At 39.3% G+C, this 23,538-nt stretch overlaps 1 protein-coding gene across 5 annotated transcripts in view; it reads right to left on the bottom strand.

Moving 5' to 3' along the window:
• Positions 1-23,538, bottom strand: part of FANCC (FA complementation group C) — a 79,839-nt gene that overhangs the window by 12,702 nt on the left and 43,599 nt on the right. For 4 of the 5 annotated variants that reach the window (XM_044446366.1, XM_044446365.1, XM_044446367.1 and 1 more), the window contains 6 exons: positions 19,953-20,075; positions 18,512-18,576; positions 15,696-15,857; positions 9,678-9,834; positions 4,312-4,364; positions 738-837 (listed from right to left, as the gene is read on the bottom strand). In XM_044446366.1, the coding sequence (XP_044302301.1) occupies positions 738-837; positions 4,312-4,364; positions 9,678-9,834; positions 15,696-15,857; positions 18,512-18,576; positions 19,953-20,075 (660 nt within the window). The remainder of the gene's footprint in view (positions 1-737; positions 838-4,311; positions 4,365-9,677; positions 9,835-15,695; positions 15,858-18,511; positions 18,577-19,952; positions 20,076-23,538) is intronic. The other variant, XM_044446368.1, reaches the window with a different exon arrangement.

The following is a 23,538-nucleotide window of genomic DNA, read 5'->3' as shown; positions in this document are numbered from 1 at the left end:
AGCACCTGGGTGATCTGAAAAGAGAAACTGTTGAGCAGAAGAAAAGCTTGAAAGTATTACGGGGCACACAAATTAAGGATGTAGTCTATCAAGAACAGATACTTTAACTGTCTAAATCAAAAAAGAACGAACTTAATGGGACTGCAAATATTAAAAAAGAGCTACATAAAATTAGATACTATGTGAGGTTTAGACTGTCAGCTGAAGAACCAGGATTCACAAATCTCTATTATAGATTTTCTATGTCAAACTCAATGGCAGGGAAAAGGTCATTTAAACTCTAGGACAGATTTAAAAAATCTAAGAGGTGGGGGAGCAAAAGGGGACTGTATTTCTCCAGATCAATGTCTAGTAGGGATGCCTATGAATTATAAACAGACATCTAATCTTATTGCACCAATTCAGACCCAATTCAGATGTGTGCTGTAGAACAGCAAGACAAAAAGAACTGTCTGGACAGATCATTGTAATTATTATGTCATCTACTGCTCCAAAACTAATATGGGTTGAATAACTTGTGGATTGAAATAACTATATTGGCTTTCCGTATGCTTACATTTGACACTATTTAAAGACTCTCAAATTTATGAGGGCATCCATTTACCATAGCAGAAAAGTATTGTCTGGTTTATTATATTCTTCTAGCTTTCTGCAGGCTGACATTGTTGATTTTCTATTAAATTCTGAAACACCTTTTTTTTCAAAAAATGAGAAAAGAAAAATGGAACTCGACTAACCTGCTTATTATTCTCGTGGTAGGCTTGAACAAAGCACTGTGTAAACACCTGCATTACAGTCATTACTTCTGATGCTCCATCAGTTTCCAGCAGGGCATTCCTGAGCAGTGAAAAGTTTAATTATGACAGGTCAGATTATGAGTGTGCCAATCACACAGCCATTAATTGAGAGAAGGAAAAAAATTAATGAGGACATTCTTCCCATGCCTTGAGCTTTGGCCTTAACTCATCTAGCTATTATGCTAACTTGGGAAATGAAGGAAACATTGACTTCGTTTTGTCTCTCTTTGAATATGAAGACAGAAATACAGCATCATTGCTGTTAGAATAAATCTAAGGTCAACCTGACACTGGTAACATTATTTTTGGCAAGTGCAACCCTCCAGCTACAACTGTAAATACAGTACCTCATTATTAACAGAGATAACTTCTTAGATGTATCACACTCTAATGTGAGATTTTGAATGGGCAATTAACTCATCTTTCTGAGAAAAGCAATAACAGGAAAATGATAAACAGGTGTCTCAACTGTATTGTGATCCAAGGAAGCGTCAATCCTATTTTGGTGGAGTTGTTTGGTGCATCAAGAGACTCTCAAAAGCCACTGAGAAATTCCCCTGGCTCTAAATTAGCATGCTTTAATCCTCCTAATCCTCATTCTCCCCATTTTTAGTTATCATATTAATGCTACAGGCACACATTAGATATCAGTAACTCTTTGCATCAGACTTGTAAATCTATTGTGTTGTTTTTCTTCTCATTCTTCTTCGCCGTCTTGATTCATAACTTATTTAGTCTTTCCAAGTTTTCTTGCAAAAAACTGAAATTATCTTCTGAGAGATCTCAACATCTTGGGCATACTTGATTTGAGGTTGGAGGGTCCCTTCTGCTATTGCTGCTAGCTTCCACTTCCCTCCATCAAGAGCGAATGTTCATCATAGTGCCTGAATGAAGGGATAGAGTTTCCATGGCCAAGAAGAAATCCCCCCCCTTTTTTTTTTGATAAAAATTATTCTCAGGAAAGGTTGCATTTTTCAAAAAGCAACCCCCAGATTCCTGTCAGCAACAGACTTTCCAAACATTTCCAAAGTTTATACAGCAGTCAGGAATTATGGGAAGCTAGGATGAACTCTCTGCTTTCACTAACACAGGTTTTTCTCTTCCACCCTGCAACTTTATGTTTGGAAAATGGGAGAGAGGGAGGAAAATGGTAGGAGAATGCTGGCTCTGACGGAGGGGAGCCGCTGAGTCATTTCAAGCAGAGGAAAAACTCCTTTGGGAGAGAATGGCTCTACTTGTTATTGCTCGGAAATTTCTAAACAGGAGACTTCATGTTTCCAGTCTTACATTTCCAAGCACTGCTGCCATCACTAGAGAGAGGAAATAGCTCAGTGATACAGCACATTCTTTGCATGCAGAAGGGCCCAAGTTCAAGTCCCAACAATCCCAGGAAGAGCTGGAAAAAATCCTGTGTGAAACCCTGGGAAGTTGGGCTTGTCAGTGACAGGCTTTGGATGACATGCTGTCATTCATCATGGGTTAAATAACCCATAAACTTGTGTGTGAGTCAAGGAACACACAGGGACCAAAATGCACACTGAGGAGCTGGTTCTTTTGTGAGAATTTAGTGACCATGGGTTATGCAAGAGTGTGACATCCTGAAACAAACCCTATGTTATGCAAGGGCTGTTTAACCCCCATATAACCAATACTTGCTGGGTTTACATGATATGATAAACCTGAGTGAAGGCTGCATATTGAAAATGGCAGGTGCACATGTTCCACAGGCTCACTATGGATTAAATAACCCATAGCTGGCTGTTGTGTCATGTAAACAGCCTCAGGATTGACAACAGTGTTATACATGGAGCAGTGGTCGGATTCAAAAGAAGACAGCTTCCAATGTTCCACTACTCTTAATCTCCTGCCACATCTATACAGGATTTGCTCCTACATCTGGAGGTGCTTTCACGTGAAATGAATTCTTCCAACTTAGCCTCATAGATTTTTTTTTCAACAGACTTTGTGCCCGTTAACCCTCATTTTTCAGTTCTATGGACAGTTCAGTTCTCTCTTTCTTCAGACTCTGATGGAATTAATTTGTCATCAGTTGCAGATTAATAACAATCTGCAAGCAGCCACTTAGTAATAATCTGAAAGGTGCAATGAAAATAAATTAAAGTCAAGACGTTTAAACTAATGCTTTACAAATGTGAAATTAGGATAGCTGTACTTGTAAGTAGTGATATAAAGGCAACTGCATACATTCTGTGAAAAAGAACAAACTAAAAACTCACAAAGAAAGACCTGAAGCCACCATGTGGCAAATAATGAATACTGCTTGAGGATATTTTGATGCACTGGGAATTTATTTAATTATGTCCTTTTAAAAAGATTATATCTTAAGAACAGATAAAGAACTGTCAGAGCTGCTATCAACAGGCACTGGTGTTTCAGTAAATCTCAACTTTCTCAGGCAGAAAAAAAATTCATAGTGAATTCACCATTTTTCACTATACAAGGATAAGAATCACACTTTTTGCAGGGTGAAAATGAAAACTAGGCATTAAAAAAGTCTAGAAACTACAATGCTGAAATTTTTAAGTGGTTACAGATAGGGCCCCTTGAAAAAGTTACTTGCATGTGAAAAGGGGCAACACAATACCAAGATTTGCTTTGAATCTGCTAGAGCCATTCTAATGAGAGGAGACTTAAAGGTGACACAGAAAAAAACACCTTGGGTGTTTTTTTGGGTGGCAAAAGGTAAAGCAACACCCCACATATGCACTCTCTTGTCCATTAAGAAAGGCTAAGTTTGACTAAGTTTTACTTTGCTCTCATCATCATAATGGTCTGGGACACAACTTTATATGCACTTTTCCCAGTGAAGCACTGAGTAGATGCCAACACTATTAAGCTTTAAAGAATACAGTTCTTAGGTGGCTGATTTTAACTTCTGACTTTACAGTTAGCAATTCAGTTTGTATTTGTATTGTAATGTTTGTACTGCAAAATCATTTTGAGCATAATGTGAAAATATGAATATGTTAACTAAGCAAATTTGTTGTTCTTACATGGTGCAAATAATGCTACCTTAATACATTTACTTAAACAAAAATGGATGATCAGTTTTCTTGAGCATCAAACAAAAAATCCAGCAACACTGTGATCAAATGTGTAAATACCTCAAGTCCAGTTATATTTTTACAGTATCAGCCATGCAAAATCTCACATTTAATTCTGTCCCTTGAATGGAGGACTAAGCTGTGTGTGGCTGTCTGGATTACATTCTTGGTATGAAAATATTCATAATAAAAGTGAAAGTTATCTCCAGCTGACATGGAATGTTTCAAATATTTAAGGTTACAAGCCTTAAATATTCAGATAGCAAAAATCCCCACCACTTTCAGCATTTCCCAGCAAAATCTATCATACTTCTAAAGGTAGGTATCCTGGGTCACCTTGCACAGCAAGAAATCAAGTGTCAATTCAAATTGCTAATGCAATTCTATGTATTTTGTTCACTTAGGTTAGATACATAGAATACTTCCTTATAAATCATATGCGATCTTACTTGAAAATTTCATCAGCAGTTCTGAAGATAACTGGATGACATGCAGCCTGGTGCTGTTGAAAGCAATATGGAAGGAAACTCTTAGTTTAGACAACATATGTATCATAAACACAACCCGCCTCCGCCCATACAGCCAATAGTTGATTCCCATAGTAGAGTAATCCACTGTAATACTCAATGTTGCCTTAGCCAAGCTGCTAAGAAGTGCCACCTGTCTTCACAGATGTAATGACTTAAAAGGAAGAAAAAGTACTAACAATGTCATGAAGTAAGAGAGGCAGGTTATTACTGAGATGTAAGAACACCTCTCTAGTTAAGGTGCCTTATATTCTCTATAAGTGCACCAACATTCTATTAAGGAATAGGGTTTTCACAGACGTATAGGGAATAATGCCTGAATAGAGTGGAATGACAGCATGTAAGCACCACAGGTTCACATACATTATCCCCTAATTATAATCTTAAATTATTTCTTTCCTATTTTTGATTAAATCTGTGAATTTTGTTAAGTTCTTTTAAAACCAACAAAAAATAAACTAAATCTAATTATGGTTGTCCTTAACTGCAATTAGTGAAAACAACTCACATGTTTGAAGCTGGCTTGTTTCCAGTAACCATACTTAAAATTAACTTCAGTCTCTCCAGGTTTGGATGACATAGCAAGATGTGCCTAATCTAAAATGGAAGCAAATGCTTCCAGGTTCCTCTCTGGCTGCATCAGAGAAAGGGTAGTACATAAGCTGCGGGAAGATTAGCATTACATCCAATAGTGTCTACGATTGCACTCTTCCTATATGTGTGCCTTCAGAGAGCACTTGTTTGCTGCAGAACCTATGTGTTGCAAAGACTCTGGAATGTTCTACACTGCACATTCACTTCCCATAGACTATTGGCCAAACTTGTTGAACCTTTCTGAAATCCAAAGATTCTAAATTCTCCATACTTGCATAGGAATTCATGTTTCCAAGAAATGCCAGCATTCTCCAGAAATACTTGATAAACTAAAACTTTAAAAAATGTTATAGAGATCTACCCACTTGGAAAAAAGGCATTTCATCAGACTTCAAACAAGCATATTTTCCCAAAAGTACCATTCATTTTCCCAGAACAGTTTTCTTTTGTTACGTCCATTAGAGATTTTTTTAATATGATCGAGAAAGTCTACATAACAGAATTCTTAGGAGGCAAGTACATGTCATCATTGGGGATATGCTTGGGATATTTTCAATATGATTTGATAAGTGACATTCTAGATCAGCTATATGATTATTAGTTTAACAATCAGATTCAGAGATTAATCAGTGATTGCTTGAGTTGTTTTTCACATGGCTACTCTTAAGAATGGCTAAAAAAAACATTTACCAAGATGTTAATACTTACAAAACAAAAATTCACTTACATACAGTACTTAGAAAGGTTTAATTATAGAATGATTATTCTAAAGCTTCAGGTTTAAGCTTGCTTTAGGAAAATCAGCTTCAGAATGAAAATATGGACTAAAGCATTTCCTTGCCCCAGCTTGGAGTAAGAAGAAACTATACAACTATACATATTGAGAAAGACTTTTAAGTGTGCAAGATATAAACCCACACAAAATATCCATGTGGCTAAACCAGCTTGCATGAGAATGAATCCATTGATTTGGAGGTATAGATACATTTTAGAACATTCTCACAAAACATAAAGGGGAAATGAAAAGAGGCCAATAGTCTAAACATCTTCTCAATTTTCCTCGCATGTCACCATCACATTGAAAGGATTAGATGGCACCTCATTTCCCTGTTGTACTGCTCAATTTTCTGTCATATACTTGCATTAAGTTGTCATATTAAAGGTATGCCACCTAGTGTTCATGACTATTCACAGCTGGTTCTCTTACGTATTTGTGAAAAACAACTTACAGCTTGTCAAAGGGCTGCCATCTCTACAGCCCCTTCCTTTGAAGGAGATTTGGGTGGATATAGGCTAAAAGGACAAGATGCAGGTCAGATGAGTTGTAGCTCAGGAATAGGCAGTGTGTTGCAGGTTTAAGGGCCCAGGTTTGATTTTCAGAACTTCTGCCTGAAACCCTGGAAAGCCACTGCTGGGCAGAGTCGGCAATTCTGGGCCACTGGTAGGCCTCAATATAAAGCAGCTGCCCATGTAGAGCAATCTAGTTGCACAAACAATAGCAGGCATTCAAAAGATTGTGCCATTTCACATATTTGTATGCGGGTCAGGGCAAAAGAACTAATTTTCCGGTTCTTTTTATGTCTTTAAAAAAAATTATTTAATCATACCATGGAATTACATTTACTAAACAACGTTCAGCTTTTTTCTCACTTCAGTACTGCATTTTGGTCCCTGGTGTACTCTGTTATTTCTTTAATAGCCAAGAATTTTATTTCCCTGCAGTGCAGGAAAAGTGTTTAGCTTGTGCATCTGATACAGAGTTTCAAACCCTTTCTTATCTGTGATTCTCTTTGGATAGCCTTGTGTGAATCACTATTTCTCCGACTAGCCTGCCTCATGGGATTGTTTTGAAGCCCAGCTCTCACACTCAGCATCTGAGCATAAGGATGGTAGGATACAAATGTAACAAATAAATAAATAATCCTCTGGATCAAACACTTGTATAGTTTTACAGTTTGCAGGTTCTGCAAAACAGAATGCATTCCCAACTCAAATTCTTTTATGTATGGAGTAGGTAGTTTGATACCACACAGTATAGTGATATCACACATTTTGTTTGTTTCAACCTTGTGCTGTAGTGTTGCTTGCAGAGGTTTCTTGTATGGGATGGGAAGGGAGATCATGCTATAATGCCTTAGTAAAACACTTTTAAAACTTAGGTGTCACTTGTTCTCAAGCACACCAAAGTCTTCAACTTGGAATGTTGTAGTGGATATTTACATGCTTAAAGAGCTGTTAATAAAAGTCAGAAAATCTCTTAAACAATGCAAAGTTTTAGCGGAATCAAGATCAAAAGTAGCCAAGAAGTTGGACAAAATCGGTACAAAGTGAAACATGATTTATTTAGGGTACCCTAAACATACCACAATCTAACAGGGTTGTTCCCCCTGGCCCTATCTGCACTCTATCTTTTACAGAGGCCACCTGCAAGGGGGCAGAAAGAAAGCTCCTTGCTCCATCAGGCTAGAAGGTAAGTTTAGCCGGTGAGCTACTGGTCTCCCCCTAAGACCCTGTGTTGCTATCAGGACAGCTGAAGCTTCTCCTGCATCTCTCCACCCCAGTGCCCTTCAGTGAAGTCAATACTACTGCCAGCATCTGAGAGAAACAGACAGGATTCAGGATAGGTCTTTGCTAATTCCAATCCCTCTCAGCAAGATGGCACCGGCACTGGCTCCAAGAAGGGAAACTGAAACGTTCCTCATTTTATTGCTAACTGAAACAGCAGCTAAGATACTTGGTCCTACTGCCACTTCTCTAGCCTTCATTGTAGCCAGTACAGCACACATCCATACAAGGCAGCAAAGGGATTTTGGATAAATCATTCCAGACTGGATTAAGTCCCACATTTGCCTGTACTCTGTCTCCAGAGTAAGCCATTCCTGAATCTAGTTTTCTTGTAGCCAGAGGGGGAAAGGATTGTTTTTGCTCAGGAGTATTGGCTCAAAAGCATGCCGCTTGGCAGCAAAGAAGCAGCGATACTAATATTTTTAAAAAAGGAACAAAACATAAAACAAAAATCAGCTCAAATCAAAGGCGGAAAACAGTGTGTTCCAAATGTGGCCTTTAGCTGAAATTAACTGGAAGATTGCACTAAATGCTCATCCTAGCAGATACCATCTCCATGTGTGGGCCACTACTTTCCATTCCTCTTGCTATTATGCAAAGTTTCCATGCTTCTAGGAGAGTTGCACAAAGCATCACCCATTTGTGTTACGAAACAGAATCTCACAGAAGAGCACTGGATGTAGAATATTTCCAGTCACGAAATGATCTCTGCTGGTGATAACTTGTGGCTAAGTATCAGTGCAAATAATACCGTTTGCTAGCAAACCATGCCCCCTCCACCACACACACACACACACTGCAGTTCACACAAGATAGTTGCACAATCATTTGCTAAGGCAAATGTACTGCTATGTTTTTAGGGACACACCTTTAACCATCTGGAAAAAGAACTGATGTTGCCAAGTCCTGAAAGGCAAAATAGCATTATAGAGGTTGTTTCAGTATGTGCAACCTGTATAACACTTATCTTTTGTTTTTATACTTCCTAGTAACTATAGAATTTCCATTACCAATTTCACTTTTTCCCAAGGGATGGAAACATAAGTAACAGCACACCACATAAACTAGAAGTTACTAGACCATCACACTTTAATTACATTTGGAGCCCTAATATAACAGTGTTGGATATCATATTTCTTCCATAATAAAGCACAGCAGTCTTCTACTACCAAGACCAGACTTTAAAAGCCTCAGTTCTGTATGCTGCTCAGTGCTGTAGCCTACAGAATGCTGTTGCTCCAACCCCTTGCACTTTACCACTCAGGCAAAACACCAATGACAATATATTCGAGATCTTGTTCATGTATCTATCACTGTCCTGGTTGCATCTTCACCACAAACCATTTAAACTTAAATTAGGGGGCTGTTTCTGAACTGGCTGCTTTGCTCTGGCTCTCTCAATACACTACTTCCAACTATTTATGCTTATGGATTTCCTTTCCTCTCATAGCAGTTTCGTGAATTGCTCAGAAGACTCAGTAGGACTGAGTAATGTATCTCTGAAACCCTAAGGCACTTGGAACTGGGGAAATCTCTTAACTAGTTATGAAACTGGTGCAGAGGGAACGGCAAACACTGTTAGCTAGGAGCATCCTAAGTAGCAAACTAAGCTAACGTTTTCTTTCCTCTTCCCCTGATATACGTGTTTCTTACCAGCTGGGAGTTAAGGAAAAACAGTGGGGCACACAACTCCTCAGAAACAAACAAAAAAGACCCTTCACTTACAAGTTTAGCTCCTTTCCACTCCATCTTTAGCAGGCTCCTCTAAAAATAGGAGAATGGCTCTTAGCACCAAACTATCTGAACTTTAGCCCAGTGCTTTTTACTTTTTCTGTCAAAATATCCTTCAGGTACCAGTATTAGACATGATACTGGTGTTTTAAAAGTTAAAACTGAAAGTATGCTCATCAGTAATGAAAATTGCACATTATGACTTTCCCCCAGAGCATCACATCCTCAGATGGAAATCTTAGAGCCATGAATGACACCTGTTTGCTCTTTGCTGCTAATGACCTGTAAATGTCACTGCTTTTCTCCTAATTGTGCATTTGTGAAATATTTGAGATGTTTTTAATACAACAGAGGGGAAAAACCATATTGTTTTTATTAATGCCATGTACCATACTCACTAATAAGGACTGTTTTATCAGACATGCCATCTCTTGCACTGAAGTTAGCTGACTACAGATTAAATTTTCAATATTCTGCAATACTGCTTTCTCCAGACTAGGAAGATGACGGAGCCACAACTGCAGCACAGCAGATTCAGACAACGATATTTTCTTCCTGTATTAAAAAGGAAGCATGTTATTTTTTTCCATCCCAGCTACAGAAAAAACATGGATTACTACATTAAAGTGAACTGCATAAACTACTATCCAAACAACACTTGTGTGTGTCCCCTTATGTGCATCTTCCACTAAAGCATTTGAAGAATTTGGAAATGCCTTATTTAACAAGAGTTTTGAGATATTACTACCACTGCAATTATTACCCCAGAGAATAAGAGGACAGAGCCTTACTCTGTGGGCTGAGAGCCTATAATCAACACTGGGAGATAGCAAAGGAAAGAGATGGAAATAGGGGCAGGGATAAACAGGTAAAGAATTGGCATTATTATAATCAACATAATTGCCAGATTACGGTTACACCTCATTATGGGATTATTCTCACAGTCGTTAGGAAACTGGAATACCCAGTGAACAAATGAATTATGAACAAATATAAAGATATAATTAAAGAGTTCTTGGTTCTCAGCTCCTTGATTCTAAAAGCACACACTCCCAGAAAATAAAAGTAATTATTCTAACACAGTTATATAAAACTGTATCACACTTTAATATATACCAGATCTTCTGATCCTTCACAAATTAGAAACTGTAATGGGTACACTTAATTGCACCTAATGCTTCCTGCACTGTTTCTTCTTATGTTACAATGGTAAGATAAATTGCTCAATCTAAAATGATCCAATCCTGAATTGCCCTCACCTCAAATTTACATCAGCAGATTAAAGCACCCCTTTCTTCTGAGGACCTCTATCTGATTGTCTCTCAGAACCATTGTTTTTATAATACTGAGCCAGCTAGCCAGCCAGCCTAAATTTAATCAAGGAGATTTTGATCCTTTATGAAACCCAACCACACTAAGAGTCCCCCAGGATTCCACTTCTAGCCTTTTCATTTGCTCTGTTGCCAATCTTACATTGCCAAGCCTAGAAATGTAAAATTTCTGGAAATTTCAAAGTTGTAGGAAGAAAAAAAATGTTTTTCCTTGGTCTTTTTTTTCCCCAGAACCACCCCCCCCCCCGCAATTTTCAGAAAAATTGCCCTATTAACACTCTTTACAGCTTGAAAGTCACTTTGGTACTTCAGGAATATAAAATGTGTTATGCATAACTTGGTTTCACATAAAATTATCATCACTGACATATTAAAAACACAGTTTATTCAGAAAATAATTACAAACTGAATTTACATGTGTGCGTATATTCAACTGTAAGGAACACCTGAGCCATACAAAGCCACCTTCATTGTGCCAGTTTATGAGGAGCAGCAAAATAAATACAGAGGAAATAATCAATATTAATACTAATAGAACAAAAAAGTATTCTTCTGTCCTCCTCTCCACAGTGTCAGGCAGATGAATCAAGTATTCATCCCAATGGAAAGGAAAAAAAGGGGAATGAATGTTGAAACAAGACTTAATGGATATGCATGAAATTTAATCTTATTTTCTGAGCTATTGCTATCAGTTTCAGCTTCTACTTCTTCTGTTTCTTTCCCTTTAGGACAGTTATCAGGGACTTCTTGAAATGAATGTCCATCTGGATTAAACCCTTTCACACATCAGTTTACTTCTTGATTTAGTATGAATATACCCAAAACACTAACCATGTTCTTTCATGTGCTGCAGAAGGAGATGGATGAAGCAGGCAGAAAGCATGAGAGGTCCAAGGATGCGGTGCAAACAGCTTTTGCATTTGAGAGTTATAGTCCTACCTTACAACCTAGAACTAGCTTGTTCCTAGTGCATCAGAATGGTAAAGACTGATACTGTACATAAACATAGTTTTTAGAAAATCTTTTGGGGGAGTAAATATAGGAACTCCATGTATGAAACAGTCTATGTTTCATTCTGAAAGACAATATCCCGTAACACTTTTTTCCCCCCAAGAAGTAAGCAAACAAAAAACTTGGGGGAAATGGGGGGGAGGATATGGAGAAAACCCCTTTTCCCCAATTTTTTCCATTTTTTGGCACTTTCACATCTCTAGTGAGGACCAGAACCTTCCTCTTTTGTTTGTGCTGTTGCCTTTTTCCCTAGAGAGAGCTTTGGACCCTGTGAAGTACCCATTGTTACAGTCTCGGATGAAGCAGCCAGGAGCAGGTACCTGGAAAGGCAGGTAAGATTGAAGCAAGGACAGAAGCAACAGCTGGCAGGGAAGGGCAGTGCCAGGACCACAATGTAGCCACCACAGAGACCTGTTTTGCTATGGCAGACATGAGCAGTGCAGGGATACCTTTTACAGAGCCCTTTAGATCTCTTAGCTGTGCAGCATGTTCACACAGGCTCCAATCTTCACAGGTGTGCTCCTGGTCCTGCAGGCACTTGCAGGGTGAATTATGCTGCTCGCCACCAGGGGGAGCTGTGTCATGGTTTCAAATCCTGACACTGGTGGTCTACCTTTTGAGAGCTACAAAGCCAGGATGACCTGCTGCAATGTGATGGGGCTGTTAAGGAAATGGTCTTTAAGCACAGTGGTTTTTCCCACCTGCTGGCCATGTTAAGAGCAAAAGGCACTGTGCCAAGGTTTTATGAGGACACAAAGAAGCCTTCTCCAACATCTAGCTACTTTCTTTTCCCCTTCTTTCTTTCCTTTGTTCCATTAGTTCTCTTCTTCCCTCCATTTTTTCTGAGTGAATTAAGGTCCAAGCAGATCATTTGTTTCAATGCCCTCCACTCGAAATTCTGGTCCTGAATTTCTTTCAAGCTGTGTGTGATGCTCTGGAGTCCCTAATAATGGTTTATGCAGTTGTTGGGTCTCCCCAACATCACCTTTGTCCATCAATTTTGGATAGAGCAGACTTTGTCAGAGAGGATAGTGAAACACATTGGTGCAACCACAGAATACTGTATACAGTTTTGGTTGCCACATCTGAAAAGGGAGATTATTAAGTTGGAAAAAGCACAGAGAAGGGCAATTTAAATGACCAAGGAGTTGGAGCAACTCTCCTAAGAGAATGGTTACAATAGATGGGGTTATTAAGCATAGAAAAAAGGAAAGTACAGGGAGACATGCTGGAAGTTACAAATTATTCAGGACATGGAGAAAAAGGAGAAAGAGAGAATTTTTTTCTCCCTCTCCCATAAAACTAGAACTTCATCCCATGAAGCTGATTCATGAGATATTCAGGAGAGATAAAAATAAGTACTTCAAACAGCACATAGTTAAACAATGGAATTCACTTTCACAGGAAGTAGTGATGGTCTGCAATCTGGATGGCTTTAAAAGGGGGTTGGACAAATTCATAGAGGAGGCAACTATCAGTGACTACCAGTCTTGATGGCCATGTGTCATAGACCATCCATTCTTATGAGACAACAGGCTTATAATTTTCTACATTTGATTCTGACAGATCATTTGTTAACACAAGATAAATAGGAAGCAGCATACTTTGTTTGAAGGATTGAACTGCAAGATTCTCCAGTATTTTTATCCAAAAATTCTAAACCAAATTATTGTAGGCCAACACTAACATTACTGAGAAAGAGTCTACAATCTTGAACCTTTTCCTTTTCAGTGTTTAACACTGTTAGAACCCAAGGAAGTTCAAAATATTTATGATGTGTGTGTGTGTGTGTGTGTGTGTGTGTGTGTGTGTGTGTAATGTATATAGTAGATTTGTGATTTTTTCAAAGTAAATAATATGGAAAAACTACAAACTAGGATGATGTCCCAAGCAGACTACATGTCAAGCCTGCAGTTAGGCTGCAATCTTATATACTCCTGTTTGTTAGCCTCACTAAACTCAATAAGACTTAGTCCTGAGTAGTAGGAGGTTTGGGCCCTGAAGGCAGGAGGTGTGGGCTCTATTATGCTCAGTTTCAGAACACAAAAACTTCCTGGGAAATATAATAATGAAAGCATTCACCAAATACTGCCAGTCCAAGTGCCTCCATTTCAGTCAGGCATCAACATATCCATCAGGCATTCATGCACAATGGTACTGCCCTCTGGTGAGCACGATGGTGAGCACAGGTAACCTTTCTCTTAACTGTGAAGCTCTGGAAACAAGTGTGGAGGACTCCAGCAGTTGCTCAGCAATCCCTGCCACGAATCCAGGGATCCCAATTTAGAAGGAAGGCTGGAAGAGGTCTGGCACCTGTGTGACCAAAGCACTTGGAGACACTTGGCCATGAAGAATCAAACCAGCAAAAAAGACAAGACTGGCTATTTCTGTTCCAAAAGCATAAAGGTAGGCAAGGAAGGTTTGTATTAGAGATGTGATGCAGATACAGCCCAATCCAAAAGCAAGCTGAGATTTTAGAAAGATTTTGGAGATGTTTGAATTGAAGTGGGCCTCCAAAGTTTTCTCAGCAATTTAGAATGACAAAGAGAAGATTTGGGGCCAGTCCACATGATCAAACAGCCAGCACATGCGTATTCAATCCCCAAGTATGAGTTTCCACTTCATGCAAAATTGGTTATTCAGGTTTATGTGATCTTTACATGACATGGTCTGTTGTAGCATTATGCAAGAATTGTTTAATCCTCATATAATCCCCACTGGTTGGGTTCTCTCAACATAATAATCCACAGTTGGAGATTGAATATGCAGATCAGCTGGCCAGCTTGCATTGTAGCTTGCCATTGTTTAAACAACCCATGGTGGGCTGTTCTACTAACACAAGCCAGTTCAGCAAGTTTCCAAAAATGGACACATTATCCATAGGCTCCCCATATAATGGTAGGAAAGAGTCACTGAGTTGTATCCTCTAATTACAGTGAATGGCTTTACCAGGACTCCCCAGTCACACTGTTTTACAGAAGAAATGTTGAAATAACATATGGCAGGTTTGTTCCAGTGTGCAATATTCTTTGTTAGTTCTCTCTTCCAACCTTCAGGTAGCAGCGCTCCACCTTGTACACTAACCAGTGTCCCTTTCATCAAGAAAGGAAAAGAACTTGGCAGGTGGCAAGAGGAGAAGTGGCGGGGGATGCTGGCAACTACAATTTTTGGCTTAGCCAACAATCTCAGCCCGAAATTGTAGACCTCTGATTATGTTAATGTTTTGCTACAGTACTATGGTTCCTTTCAGCACTGTTTCTGGTTATATTCCAGTTTAACAGAGGAAGGGTGAAGGGTTCACCCAATAAATTAGGAAGTGTTCACAGAATGAAAAATTGTTTGCTAATTATTATTCTGATGGTTTCTATAATTACATTAACTCCAGTTTGCTTCAATTAGCACAGCAACTGGAAACAATTTTGAGCTTCTGAGAGAGGAAAGGCAATTAGTAAGAGAGAAGATTCCTGTGCAGGAGCTAGGAATACAGTCTTCACGATTAGAATGGAATGGAATGGAAGGGTATCTCCTTCTCAATTACCAGACACGCAAGGGAAAAAAGTTCCTGTGTTATGTGCATCAGTAATACAAACCCCACTGCTAAAAAGGCTGCCCAACTATGGAAACACAAATAAGGAATCAGAAAAAATCTCTCCTTTCCCTTCAAACTAGAAGACATCCCAAGGATAAAGAGAAGCAGATGCAGAGGGGAAGAGACAACAAGACCTGATCTGCATGTAATGACAAATCATTACAAAAAAGCTACTGCAAGGCAGGATAAAATACTATTAAAAAAGTTATCATATAAGGAAAACATGCTCTTCCCATTCCAGAAAATGAAATTCATGTAAAGAAGCAGCTATGCATGCATGGACCACTTGTACAAGAAGGACAAAACCCTGCCAAACAGGGAGGTATCAGACAACATCCAAATACTCCATGACATACATATAGAATCCTATACAGGAACTCATACACATGGAATAAACATGTGGAATAGCTATCTGAAGTATCAAAACTGAAATTTCAGCATACAGTAAACTTACAGGGAACTCAGATAGTTTCTGAATTACTTACTGTAATATGGCTTCATTCACTGCCTCCAAAAACTCAGAGTGGAGGACCTCCTCTGATCCATCTTCATGATATCTAAGGAGGGCTTCAAGCAGCGGCATTACATCAGGTAAAGTTATAAGAGGCACACAGAGAAGGGACACAGATGTTACTCGAGAGGAGGTACTGGAGAAAGAAAAGGACACTTCATTTGGGATAAACAGGCAATATTTGTATTTTTCAAAAAGATAATTAAAATGAACAGGCAAATGATAACTGGTCGTTCAGGAGTGTCTGGAGCTGTTCAGCCACCACCCACTCAAGCACCCTCCCCAGGAAGGAGGGATGCTGGCCACTGGCCCATAGTTGTTCACATCCTCTGGGTCTAGGTTAACTTTTTCAGGAGTGGCTTAATTTCAGTCTCTTTTAAAGAGGGGGGCACTACTCCCTCTCTCTCAAGGGGGCGCCCGCAGCCTCCTGGAGCCAAGTACTAATCTCTTCCTCAGTTGTGATAAGCCATGATGGGCAAGGGTCGAGCACACAAGCCAACTTGGCCAAGCACCTTGTCCACATTCTTAGGTCTCAATAACTGAAGCTCATCCAATGAAACTGGCCCAGGAAGTACTTTGGATGCTTCTGTTGGTGGAACTGCATTAATTGTGGTGTCCAATTCTTGATAATCCAAGCAACTTTATCTTCAAAGTGTTAGGCAAATTCATCACAGCAAGCTATCAAAGATTCTGCAATTTCTTTCTCTGGCCCAGAGGATAGTTAAGCAATGAACCACTCAGAAAAGCTTTTCTGGATGAGAAGATGCAATGGTGGTGGAAAAGAACTGCCTCCTTGCCACCCTCACTATCACAGAATAGGCTCAATAATGAGCTCTAATCCATGTTTGATCAGAACCAGCATGAGTTTCCCTCCATCTGTGCTCTAGCCATCTCCCTTCTTGCTTCATTGCCTTTAACTCAGGTGTGTACCAAGGAGCTGGACAGCCTCTGCTCAAGGGTGCTTGGGCATGATTGTGTCAACTGCCTAAGCCATCTCTGTATTCCACAGAGTGACCTGGGCTTCAATGTGCAAGAGCTCAAAATACCTAAACAAATATCCATTAGAATACATTGGATAAGAGTCAGTGTGGTGTAGTGGTTAAGAGCATGAGACTGGGACTCAGATGACCTGGGTTCTAGTCCCCGCTCAGCCATGGAGCCAACTGGGTGACTTTGGGCCAGTCACAGACTCTCAGCCCAACCTACCTCACAGGGTTGTTGTTGTGGGGATAAGATGGAGGAGGAGAGATGATGTAAGCTGCCTTGAGCCCTTTGTAGGAAAAAGGCAGGATATAAATCCAAAAATAAAATAAAAATAAATAATAAGATCAAAGGTCCATTCAGTCCAGCATTCTGTTCACACAATGGACAAACAGTTGCCACTGGAAACCTATAAGCAAAACTTAAGTACAACAGAAGCACCCCAACCATGATTCCAAGGAATTGGTATACAGAGGTTTACTGTCCCTCGAGCCTTTTTGGAGACATCATGACTAGGATCCAATGAGAGCCTTATCTTGAACAAACTAATCTAATCCCCTTTTACCGCCACCCAAATTTGTGCCCTATTTCAGTTAGGGTGTTACATAAGTTAGTTGCAGCAAGGAAGATGGAGAAGGAATGTTCCATTCCCAAAGCAGCATTCTGCCAATCTTCCAAGCCAGTGGACCTCTGCAAGAGCATGGAGTCAGCAGTATAAAAGCCTTAATCAGTGGAAGGAAGTAGACACTGATCAATGAATCACCCTGGATCAATGGAAAGAGGGAGTTCATCTCTTGGAGTGCACAAGCTTTGCTGACTTATACAGGAACAGAGCTAGACAAGTCAGAAATCGGTAGCTTTATTTATCTTGCTAATGTCACAGCTGACATCTTCATTATAATAGAGTATATGGTTCATCATGCTATCCAGGCTATACACTTTTCCAATTCTGTCAACAATTGTGACATTTCTGGAACAGAATTATTTTTTGAGGAGTGGTGAATGTGAAACAAAGCCAGTAAATGGAGCAGGTTAAACACAGGAAGAGCATTGGGCTATCAAGGGGCCTTTAATTTGTTGGAGCCCAACTCGGCTAACCTAATGATAATTAAACTGCCTTGTCTGTGGGGCAGGTTTGGAAGACTGAGGGACAGGGTGTGCTGTTGAACCAAGTCTCCAGATTCTCATTCAGTAGCAGGCTAGATCCTATTGTGGGCATTGAATATAACCTTATATAATCTACATAGCCTCAATGCACTTAATGACAACTTTGTTGTTATTGTTGTTATATTGTGGGTTGTCATGCACAATCCTGTCCCATACTTTCACTACTAGTTGTTACCATAGTTTACAACACATCAACAAAACACGGGTTCTCTTCCTGAGTTATTCATGGCTGACAATAACACATAGTTCAGTAACTACCCAGACTCTGGGTTGTGAACCAGGTCCATATCTAACACAGAATGGTGGGTGAGCCTCTCTGAAGCACAGAGCAAATGAAGAGTCTGATTTATGAGCAGCTGGTTCATTTGCTTGTCATCTCAATGTGAAGCTGGAGGAAACTTTGATGGGCACTATAGCTTGGGCATTAATTGTGAGCTTTGTGTTCACACTACCTCTTAATATGATTGTACTAATGAATAATTTGTTCATTAGTACAATCATATTTAAGTTTTACATAGGCATATATAAGTTCATTAGTTTCAGGATTAAGTAGTTTCAATATTTCCACATAACAAACAGTCTTTCTTTCACTCTAGTTATCTATACAACGGTCTACTAGAATTACAGACAGATAATGCTTACCTTTGTTGACTGTTAAACCCATTAAATGGATTTTGGCTGAGTTCTGTCACTAATGATAAGACCACCTGTTAAATAAAATCAATCACTTAGTACAGATACAGACACACTTTAGTAAAGGTTACAGTAAAAGCATTTTCTCACCGTTGAATTTCCATGCGGATTTGTGATCTTTGTATTTGCTATGACCCACAAACTGATCCCAGAACTGAAATTACTCTTTCTAAGCTTATTTTAAGAAAGATACAGCTTTAAAGTTACAAGCTTTAATAAATTTAATTGAACCAAAGCTTTAATATTTAGGAGCAATGTTTAACCAGTAAGATAGACTGAAGTGCACATTTATTTATTATTTAAAGGTATGTTGGCTTTGGTATATTACAGAAGTTAACTGAGGTAAAATTATTAGCTTTTTCATTTATAAATGAATATTAACTTTTGTTTATTCTACTTCCTTCAACATCTTCAAAATGACATGTGTTCTAGGTCAATGTACACATCTATTTAAATTTAGCAGCAAGGTTAATAATCAAGTAAAAAAACTTTAATTGGTGGACTCTACTAATTTTCAGCTTTAAAATAAATATTGTCTTGTGCAAAGAGAAAGCAAATATGAATCAGAATTACCTTCTGACAAATAATTTTTACACCATGCACTTCTATTTTTAAAAGGTAGTAATTTTAAAATTAGTGTTTAAAAAATAGCAATACCTGCAGGGGTTTCTCCCTTACTGGTCATGTTGAAGATTACATACTTAATATCACAGATACTAATATAAGCCTCATGCACATGAGCAGCTCCACACATAGGAATCTTACTTCATAGTACAGGACCAACAGCATTGGTGATCATTTGATCAAGAAATATAGATATATAATACAGCGCAAGAGTCTAAAATTTTGGCCGGCCAGCTATTATTTGTAGTTGCTATCAATCCTAACACTCTTCTGAATCATAGGGCAAAGTCTTACCTCTGATTTGGTACTGTACTTCAGAAACACCTCTTGTTGTAGGTTGAGAAAAGAGGTAGAGTAAGGAGGCAGGATCCATCTCTGACTTAATGTAGCACTTAAGAAAGCACTGAACAAGTTTGGACATCAGAACAAACTATGAATTGTGAACAAGTGGGAGTAAGCGTACTATGTTCCAACCATTCACCTGCTCCTGCTGCACTTAACTACCCAAGGATGCTCAATCCCTAAGTTGTTTCAAAGTACAACATGAAATTACTGACAAAGTGCCACACCTGAATTCCAGACTTTTTTGGGTGGGAGGGGAGTGCCAAATTCTGATTTTACAGGGATGTTCCCAGTGCCTCTAATCACACCAGAAAGGCAGAGATATCTGAGAGGATCAGTTGCCAAGTGGCTTCTGAGGCAACTTCTTTTGTGGACCACTGATATGTCATTCCCACAGTTAATGGTTACATACAAAAAGACTCACATTTTCAACAAGTTTAGAGCAGTAATCCACAGATGTGAAGTCAAGTGCAGAAATAAAGTTGTTAACTGCTTCAGTATCATGATTTCCCAATCCAGAAAATGACAGCAGGTGGCACAATGTACGCTGTAAATATAAAATAATTGAGAAGGAATAAAAGCAAGGGCTTCTGCTGTCTTTCTATAAAGCTGGAACAATGATGTGGCTACAACCTAAGTGAGAATTAAGAAGTGTACCCCTTATAGCCATGCAAAAATGACATTTGCTTACTTATATCTGCATTTTTCTCTTGCAAGGAATCCAAAGCAAATCCTCTCCATTTTATCCTCCCAACAACACAGAGAGGTAAGTTAAGCTGACAGTCTCCGACTGGTCCAAAGTCACCCAATAAGCATCATGGTCCAGTGAGCACAAGACTCAGGGTCTCCCAAGTCCCAGTAGAGCACTTTAAAGACTATCTTACATTGGCTCTCCAGTTAAAGACTCTATGGAGGAGCCAATCCTTGAATAAGCTATAAGCATGCAGTACAAGAGGCAAATGCAGTTGAACTACTGAGCATATGGCTACTAAATTGAACATACAGTATGAGTGGAAAATTTGTAAGGAACTCTAGAGCACTTTGCCTTGGCATGGAAAGGTTTCTAAAAATAAATGAAGTAGAATAAAGCTGAAATTCAGCAGTAGCGTATCCCTTCAAGAAACTTAGATACTGGTTAAAATCACATAATAGGTACTCAGCATATGTGTCACACATTAGAAAGGACACACATCCCAAAAAATAAAATAAAATAAAATAAAATAAAATAAAATAAAATAAAATGCCAGCATGGTTAAATAGTAGAGTCAATTGGGATATAAGAAACAAGAAGCTAACTTGTTGGTTAGCTATGCTATACTGACACAATGTGTGTCCCAGTCTAGAAGAACCTCTTTTTGTTTCACTGCCACAGGGGTCCCCCTTCTAGCAACTAGGTAAAATGGTATCTCCTAGTCATTGTTAATCATCATGGGGCAGAGTAACTGACAACTCTCAAGAGCATCATCCTATAGATCTTTGCTGCCTATTAGGAGCTATTTTGGGCCTGCGCATCCCTTTCCAGCTCTCTGTCTTTCCTATGCAATTAGATCTCCAGACATTCAGTCTCCTGGGTCTGCAAGATTATAAAGCCCAGTAGTAGCTTGTAATCCTGTGTAAATTCATTTACTATAGGTACCCATATTTCTACATGCTCTTGTAGACTAGAATTTGCCACTATACATGTTTGTTATCACTTAATACAGAGTTGATATTCTGAAGAATATTTCATGTCCTAGATTTGACTTGAGGAAAAAAAACAAGCCCCTCTTGTTTGTTGTCTGACTGTGAGAGAGTAGACAACTCCAGCAAGTAATTTTAGGTATATAAAAAGACTCTTTCTTGGAGATGCACCCTAACAATAAAGAGTGAGCCCATCTCCAGTCAAGACCAGCTGCCACTGTCATCATACACAGCAAATTTATACATTTAGCTTTCTGCAATGAATAGCAACAGAAAAACATCATGCAGGAAATCTTTAGTTACTTTTGTGTATGGTTATATTGACATACACTTCTGGTGTCAAAACAACCAGTTCCAGGCTTATCTTTACACATGTTGTCCTCCTTGGCACAGGTTTATTTTATATTTTCGGCTCTCTTGTGCCTTTCTGATAGAACCCTAAATAACTGATCCTTGTTTGGTCATCAGGAAAACATATTCTTTATTAATAATGGGATATGGGATATTGGTATATTAATGGTATATTATATATTGTATAATGGTCTGGATCCATGATGAAATAAGCATCTAAAATATGAAATGGCACCTCTAAGATTACAAAATGACTATTGACCTGACTTTTCCTTACTTTTAAAAAAGTAACTAACCTAAGTAGTTATATATACTTTTATTTGTTACATTTGGTAACTCAGCAGTCTAGAATTTTTTAAAAAGTGAATGATTCCAATTACACAGCATGACAGAGGTAACATTAACATGTAGGAAATAATTACAGAAAAATAGCATGAAGAGTGTGTTTCTTTTGTGGAGTACCAGCTTTTTTTTTTAAGTATTTGTGCTTGAGCCACAATTCACAAAAACAACAGCTGTTATACTGCCATCTAGCGACTGACATGTTAAAACTGACAAAATGAAAAAGTACCTTGAATTTTAAAAACAAGACAGATTGTCTTTGCGGGCAATTCCAACGACGAACAAGACAACAACATCAACATTAGAAACTTATCTATTTATGTCTAATTTCATTCCTGTGGCCTCTCTAATTACTCTAAACATGCAGGTTAGAGCTTTTTATCTCATGTTTTCCCTCTATGGCAAAATTAAAGCAAGTGCAAGCTGCTCTTCAGTCAACACAGAACAAGTGCATTGCCACAAAAATGGCACGGACTTCCTACTAGCCATCAAGAGGTCATAAATCAAGACCTTGTTGTCCACCATTGAAGTGAGAGAGAAGGTAATTATTTTCTGTAGTAATGTGACTGTAGTAATACATAGAACATCATACACTTTGCATACAAAAGTCTCCAAATTCAATGGATTGCTAACATCAGTTCCACTCAATATTAAGGCAATTACCTATGTTCCTAATTTTGCATACTCAAAGGCCTTGTTTATAATCTTATGGACTAGAGCTTGACTCTACTATTGGACCAGATTCTACTGAGGAGATGCCAACGACGCCATCAAGTCCACAATTAATGGATGAATTTCAGTTGTTGCGGCCTGATGATGTGGACAAGGTGCTTGGACAAGTACGCCCTACCACCTGCTTACTAGACCCATGCCCATCTTGGCTACTTAAGAAAACCAAGGACGGGATTGCCACCTAGATCCTGGAGGCGGTCAATGCCTCTTTAAGAGACAGTCAGGTACCGTCCTCTTTAAAAGAGGTGGTAGTCCGACCAGTCCTAAAGAAGGCATCCCTGGATCCAGAGGTGGCCGCCAGTTATAGACTGGTGGCCAACATCCTGTTCCTGGGCAAGGTGCTACAGCAGGTGGTGGCGGGACAACTCCAAGCACTCTTGGATGAAACTGATTATCTGACCCATTTCAGTCTGGCTTCAGACCTGGGTATGGCACTGAATCTGCCTTGGTCGCACTGTACGATGACCTGTGCAGGGAGAGAGACGGGGGAGTGCGTCCCTGTTAGTTCTCCTGGACCTCTCAGCGGCTTTCAATACCATCGACCACGGTATCCTTCTGAATAGGCTGGCGGGATTGGGAGTTGGAGGCACCGCGTGGCGGTGGTTCCGCTCCTATCTCATCGGCTGATTTCAGAAGGTGGTGCTGGGGGACTATGGCTCTGCGCCATGGCAGTTATGCCATAGAGTTCTGCAGGGGTCCATTTTGTCCCCTTTGCTATTCAACATCTACATGAAACGGCTGGGAGAGGTCATTAGGAGGTGTGGGCTGCAGAATCATCAGTACGCTGATGATACCCAGCTCTACCTCATTTTCCACCAATCCAGGTGAGGCAGTGGCTGTGCTGAACCAGTGCCTGGCCGAGGTAATGGGCTGGATGAGGGCCAATAAACTGAAGTTCAATCCAG

The sequence above is a fragment of the Varanus komodoensis genome, unplaced genomic scaffold (assembly GCF_004798865.1).
Source record: "Varanus komodoensis strain SLA01 unplaced genomic scaffold, ASM479886v1 scaffold5, whole genome shotgun sequence".
NCBI lineage: Eukaryota > Metazoa > Chordata > Lepidosauria > Squamata > Varanidae > Varanus > Varanus komodoensis.
Note: the sequence above shows the minus strand (reverse complement) of the source record. Positions and strands in the feature narration are given on the sequence as shown.